This window comes from Nannospalax galili, unplaced genomic scaffold (genome assembly GCF_000622305.1).
Source record: "Nannospalax galili isolate Female #2095 unplaced genomic scaffold, S.galili_v1.0 scaffold684, whole genome shotgun sequence".
In the NCBI taxonomy this organism is placed as follows: Eukaryota; Metazoa; Chordata; class Mammalia; order Rodentia; family Spalacidae; genus Nannospalax; species Nannospalax galili.
The window spans coordinates 345772-352896 of NW_008351729.1; the positions used below are offsets into that span (position 1 = coordinate 345772).

Genomic DNA, 7125 nt, shown 5'->3' on the forward strand with positions numbered 1-7125 from the left:
GTGGCGGGGGGCTGGCGCAGGGGGAGGGGCCTGTCTGTCCTCGTGAATTCTGGCTGGAGTAATTTATCTTAAGAGTTCATATAGTAAAAGGAAAAACATCTCCCTCTCACCCTTAATTCCAAGCAAGACGTTTCCACAGGCATATCTTGTATGTTCCTCCAGCTATATACATACATGTAAAATTGTTTTAGAGCAATAGTGTACAGTGAACATATTCTTTTGTATGTTTATTTTAACCATTTAAAATGTTTTTAAGGTTTATTTATGTGTTTATGTGTGTGTCTGAATGTGGGTTTGTCTACATCATTGCACTTGGCCATTGAAGTCAGCAGAGGGCATCGGATCTCCTGGAGCTGGAGTTACAGGCCGTTGAGAGGAGCCCAGCGTGTGGGGGTCAGAGGACAACTTGTTCTCTCCTTCCACTGTATGGGTCCTGGGGATCCAGCTTGGACCAGCAGGCTTGGTCTCAGGCGCCCTTACCCCCGAGCCATCTCACCCACCCCCAAAGAACCCTTTCTTTCTCTTGTGCCCCGTCTGCAGTGAACGAGTGTTTCTACACATTTACGTGTGTGGGGTACCTCAGGATAGACCCCAGGTAGACTTGCTTGCTCACATGCAGTGTATAGGGATGAAGTTCGTCGCAGGCTCCCCGGGCTGCCCAGGAAGGTGCGAAGGCCCCGCAGTGTGGCGCGTTAGTTTCCTGATTCTGCTGTAGGCTCAAAACGACACAGGAGGCCGGAGGTGTGGCATGGAGACGCCCCTCTTCCTTGTGATGATGTCACTTCCTCTTCCTGCTCTGGTCTCCTTTTTCTCCCTCCCCCACCCAGGGACTCTCCAGCTTCATCTCACTATCAGATCTTTGACATAGTGGACCCACAAAGCCCCTTTGGTCTTTGTCATGTAAAGCGGTAGACTTCACATAGGGGATTGGCTGTGGGCGTGGCCAGCGCTGAGCAGTTAGCTTCCCCAGGAGTGGACCTAGTCCCCTTGATTTTTTTTGTTTGCAATCCAAGTAATTCTGAGATGTGTTTTAGATAACTTATGCATATGTTCCATGAAAACGGGAGCCCAATGAAAACATTCTCAAATGTGAGTTTGTCTTTTCTGTGCTGAGTAGACAGCGTGTTTTAACAGTTCTTCCCAGTTCCCCTTCTCAGACCTTGTTTAGTTCGACTCTGTTTTACGCTGTTTTAGGCTATTTTACGCTGGTCCCTCGTGGTCCTGTGAAGTCTGCAGATCCACCACAGGCACTCTGCTGCCCAAAGCTGGCTTAAGCTGGGCTTCGAGCGTGCCTTCATGACCCTCCTTAGCGTCTGTCTCAGGCCCCTTAAGGGTAGTCTGTGGCAGTTGACCCCTCAGCCTGCGTACCTACACTTGATTGCATGTGAACTTGAACCTCTCTCAAGAGTTCTCGACTCTGTTTTAGAATCTGCCGGGCCCCTTGGTAGGGTCGGAACACTGGTGTTGGCTGCCTGTAAGCCGGAAGGGGGATCAGGAATGCCCAGGCCACTTTAGGGAGCGTCTCCTTGAAGCCCATTTGGAAGCCGCCTTCACTTGATGGCGCCTGTGATTAAATTTTAGGAGACAGCAGAAAGCAGGAGGTAGAACCTGTGCCTCCTGAGGACTGGCTAGAGAGCTGTTGGGGGGGATGGGAGCGGGTCAGGGGGGCACCAGCCAGGTGTGGCAGTGAACCAGCAGAGGGTGCCCAGGTGCCTGCCGCCAAGAAGGTGGACCTGGGGCCTGCTGGTGCATCTGGTGTCTGGGAATGAGGCAAGGATGCCTTGCTTGCCCACAGGACTTCCTGTTACGTTTTCACTAAACGTAACTCGCTGGTGAACTTTGGTACCTGGGATAAGCTTTGATCTCAGTGAGGAGGGAGAAAAGACTGTCTCACCCTTGTTCTGTGTCTGCAGCATGTCGTGGAACTTGGGTTCCCTTTTTAAACCTGGGGTGATGATTGTACCAAACTTGGTTTAATTGAGAGATCTGACGTTTCAGATTCAGAGAAGATGGCCCAGTATCTGGAGGAGGAACGGCACATGAGGGAAGAAAACTTGAGGCTGCAGAGAAAGCTCCAGCGGGAGATGGAGAGGAGGGAAGCGCTCTGTCGCCAGCTGTCAGAGAGCGAGTCCAGCTTGGAGATGGATGACGAGAGGTTTGAGCCTGTGCCCCAGAACCCACTGTCTCCCCGGAGCCCGCCTGTTCCCGAGAGCCTGCCTTTAACCCCCAAGAGCCCAACGCAGAAAGGACTGTCTCAGCATGTGTCAGATGTGGAAGGGGGAAGCTTAAACAGGACACATGACCCGTAATGATAAATGCCATCCCGTTGATGTAGAGGCTCACAGTGGGTAAATCCCCAGATTGATCAGTCTTATTACACATGGAGAGAAAATTGCCCTTCTGCAGTTGCGTGGTAGGGAGAGAAATGGGGGCAAAGTTGGCATTTGTTTTATATTTTTAGGTTTTCAACATTAACTTTTTTAAAAAATACTTTTATTACTTTTATTTTATGCGTATGAGTATATTGCCTGCATGTATGTGAGTGTACCCGTGTCGTGCAGTGCAGCAGAGGTCAGAAGACGGCGTTGGATTCCCCTGGAACTGGAGTTAAGGATGGTTTGTAGCCGTCATGTGGGTGCTGGGAATCGAACCCGAGTCCTCTGCAAGAGCAGTCAGTGCTCTTAACTGCTGAGCCGTCTCTCCAGCCCTCAACAGTAACTTTTAAAGGAACTTAAGAATACTAAGAGGATACTTTTACTGTTCTATTTCCAGTAACAGGAATAAATAACTTCATATATTTGAAGAGACCAATACCTCTACACACACATCATGAGACTGTGTTTGGCAGGATTAAGACAAATCTTTCACTTTTACAAACATTTCGGTGATTTCTTTTTTCCTTTTTAAAGAATTTATTTTTTTGTCTTTTTGAGACAATGTCTCCCTGTAGCCCCAGCTGGCCTGGAACTCGCTGTGTAGACCAGGCTGGCCTTGAACTCACAGAGATACGCTTGCCTCTGCCTCCTGAGTGCTGGGACTAAAGGTGTGCACCACCACGCCCGGCTTTAAAGAATGTTTATATTGTCTCAGCTGGTGAACCTTACCAGATTTTTTTAATTCTTTGACAATTTCAAACATGTATTTACTGAATTTTGGCCATTTCCGTCTCCTGTGACCCTCTGTTACTTCTCCCACTGACGCCCTCCTTTTGCCCACAATTCCCTCCTAGTTAGGTGTCTTTTTTTCCGTTTTCTCTTGAAATCTTGGGTCTTAGTGTCTGTGTGAGGGTATGTGCATGTGAGTGTAGACGCCTGCAGAGGCCAGAAGAGACTGTCACATCCTCTGGAGCTGAAGTTACAGGTGGTTGTGAGCTGCCTGATGTGGATTTTGGGGACCAAACTGGGGTTGTCTGCAAGAGCAAGATGCAGTTGTCACCACTGAGCCATCTCCAGCCTGGTGTCTTTTTTTTAACTCACTGAGTGAAACTTCATTAGTTGCATGAACATGACACACATACTGACAATATTCGGCTCATACATGCAACTGTGTCCTCTGTTTCGTCTCCCTCCTAATCACAGAGACAGCTCGCTGTAGTAGTATGGGGTCTCGTTATTGGCACGAGTGTATTGGGTTTCTTACAGATAGTCCTTCCTGCTGTGCTCTATGTTTGATGCTCCCCTTTCTCTGCCCTTCCGCCCGGTCTCCTTTATTCCCTCAGTCTCCCCTTCTGCTTTGATGGCCATGTACATACATACAAATAATTTTAATGTGTCTTTAAAAACATTTAGAAAATGTGTTTTTCTGAGTCTGGCTGATTTTACAAAGTATTTGATGATTTCTGGCTGTATCTGTTGCCAATAAATGGCATGACTTCAATGAGATGGAGTCTCACTGTAGCCCCAGCTGTCCTGGAACTCACTTTGTAGACCAGGCTGTCCTTGAACTCACAGAGAGCCACCTCCCTCAGCCTCCCAAGTGCTGGGATCAAAGGTGTGTGCCACCATGCCGTGATTTCAGTCTTCTTTATGGCTGAATAAAACTCGTGTACATAAGCCACTTTTCCTTTGTAGATGGATATGTCTGACTCCATAACTTGGCTGTTATGACTAGTACTGCCATAAACATGGACGCTCAAGTTGACTAGTAACACGTCCTTCTGCTGCATTACAACCCAGAGTTGGTATATCTGGGTCATGTGACAATTCTGGTTTTAGGTTTTTGAGAAACCTCCATCCTGACTTCCATAGCAGTTGGACTAGTGTACATTCCCATCAGAAGCTAAGAGCGTTTCCCCTTGGCCACATCTTCACTAGCCTTTGTTAATTTCCTTTTTTTTTTAAAAAAAAGATTCATTTCATTTTAAATTATGTGCATCTGTGTCTGTATAGGGGCGTGTCGACTTGTGTGTGCAGGTGCACACGCAGGCCAGAGGCATCGGCTGCCCGTGGAGCTGGAGTTCCAGCAGTTAGGAGCTGCCCAGTGTGTGCGCTCTGCAGGAGTTCATCCTCTTTACTGCTCATCCCTCTCTCTAGCCCCTTACTTGTTTTCTCTGTGGCTGTCTTGAGCTGGAATCTCAACATAGTTTGATTTGCATTTCCCTGATAGCTAATACTCGACGTTTTTTTCATGTGGTTATTGAGCTTTTGAGAAGTGCTGTTAGTTTCATGAGCCCATTTATTGATTGAGAGGGTTGTTTGAATTTTTAGTATTTAGCTGCTTTCATATGTTCTGATATTAATCCTCTGGTGGACGTATAGCTGACAGCAATGTTTTCCTACTCTGCAGACTGTCTCTGCACTGAACTGTTTGATTTGCTCTGCAGAAACTTGAGTTTCATCAAATTCCATTTGTCAGTTCCCGGTATTATTTCCTGAGGCATCGGAGTCCTTTTCAGAAGGTCCTTGCCTATGCCTGTGCCGTGAAGTGTTTTCTCTGGCAACTTCAAAGCTTCGGTCTTACGTTAAGGCCTTGATCCATTTGTGTTGGGTTTTGTACAGGTAGAGATACAGATCTGGTTTCATTTTTCAGCCTATAAATGTCTAGTTTTCTTTGCCTCATTTGTTGAACAGGCCGTCCATTCTCCAGTGTGTATGCTTGAGGTCTTTGTCAAAATCAGGCACCGTAGCGCTGTGGGCTTGAGTCCTCTGTGCCGTTAGGTGTGCCGTGCCGTCTTTGTCACTGTTGTCCTGTAGTGCAACTCGAAGCCAGGTCCTGCTGCACTTCTAGGATTGTTTCTCTACTCACGACTGCTTTGACTGTCTGGGATCTCTCATGCTTCTCTATGAACTTTAGGATTTTTTTCCCCTATTTCTGTGAAGAACACCATTGGGCTTTTGATGACAACTGCACTGAATCCTTTTGGTAATACAGCTATTTTACTATATTAAGTCTCCTGATCTTGGAGCATGGGAGTGCTTTCCATCTTCAAGTGTCTTTTTCCATGGTTTCTTCAGTGTATTAAAATTTCTTTTACTTCTTTGGTTAGTGTTATTCCTATGATTTTTTTTTTCTTTCAGGTGCAGGAATTATTTCCCTGGTTTATGTCTTGGCAACTTCATTATTGGTATATATACATCTGATATTTTATGTTGACTTCCTGGTCTACTTAATGTTTTCTTATGGAGTCTTTAGAATTTCATATATGTTGAATCATGTGGAACACAGAAAGGAGTAATTTGATTTCTTCCTCTTCTATGTGGATCCATTTATTCTCACTGTTAGCTTAGACTTGTAGGGCTCACTAAGTATAGGGAACATAGACGCCCTGGTCTCATTCCTTATTTTAGTGTATTGCCTGGCATTTTCCTCCCATTTAATAATACAAGGTTGGCTGTTTGTGTTTGAGATCCGTTACTTCTCTTCTTAATTTCTCTAGGGCTCTTGCCATGAAAGGATGTTGGACTCTGTTAAAAATGTTTTCTGCATCTATTGAGGTGATATATGTGATTTCTCTGATTGGGTCTGTTAATGTGATATATTTATTGATTTGACTATGTCGAACCATCCTTGCATCGCTGGAATGAAACTGACTTTATCACAGCAAGTGATCTTTTTGATGTGTAGTGTAATTCAATTTGCAGATATTTGCAGGTATTTTTGTTCCACATTCAGTAGGAAGATTGGCCTCTAATTTCATTTTTGTGCCGAGTCCTTATCTGGTTTTGGTATCAGGGTGATACTGGCAATGTGGAATGAGTTTGTTCTTTTCTGTTTTTCTAATCATTCGCAGGGCTTTGTTGGTAGTTCTGTCAGTGTCTGTTAGAACTGCCGTGAGTCCATCAGGGTCTGCGCTGGTTTTAGTTGGGAGACATCAGATTGCTGACCAAATCCCACAGCTCTAAGTTGCTTTCCCTTCTTGCTTTAACTTTGGCATGTCATACATGTATAGAAATCCATCCATTTCTATAGCTGTTCCAATGTTTTCGACTGTGGGGTTTCAAAGTAGGCCCTAACGAGCCTCTGAATTTCATTGGTGTCTGTTGAAACGTCTCCCTTTTCATGTCTAATTTTATTCATTTTGGTCATTTTTCTTGTGGTTAGTTTGGCTACAGATATGTCGGTCTGTCTTTTCAAAGACAGATTCACTATTTGATTCTTTTATTTCTAGCTATTGATGTTGGTTAGGCATGTTCTGGTTTTTCTAAATCCTTGAGGTACATCATTAAACTATTAAGGATTTTTCTAGTTTTTTTTAGAAACCTTTCCATTGTGTCTCACAGGTTCTGGTATTTATCACCAGTTTTGTCCCAGTGTGAACAGATAAAATGCAATACAGTGTTTGTTATTTTTGTTAAAGATCTGTGTCCTAAGATGTGATCTATTTTAGAGCAGCTCCATGGGCTGCTGATAAGAATGCCCTTTCTGCTTGTCAGGGAATGTTCTTAGGTGTCTGGGAAGTCCATTGATCTATAATGTTACTTAACTCTATAATGTTACTTAACTCTGATATTTGTTTTTCTGCCTGGGTGAGTGCAGGGGTTGGTGCCACTGTTACTGTGTTGAAGCCTGGGTTGTCTTCACATCCAGTGGTGTTTTGTTTTATGATATTGGGTGCAACTTATTTATCTTGTATGGCTTAATTTTGGATTGAACTCTATTTTGTCAGATGTTAGAACAGTGATACCT

The 7125-nt window shown here is 44.7% G+C and overlaps 1 protein-coding gene across 1 annotated transcript in view; it reads left to right on the top strand.

Annotated features, from left to right (window-relative positions):
* The window catches only part of Ccdc6 (coiled-coil domain containing 6), a 112659-nt gene that overhangs the window by 90446 nt on the left and 15088 nt on the right, over window positions 1–7125 (top strand). The window contains exon 6 of the mRNA XM_008848778.2: window positions 1999–2155. Coding sequence (XP_008847000.1) covers window positions 1999–2155 — 157 coding nt within the window. The remainder of the gene's footprint in view (window positions 1–1998; window positions 2156–7125) is intronic.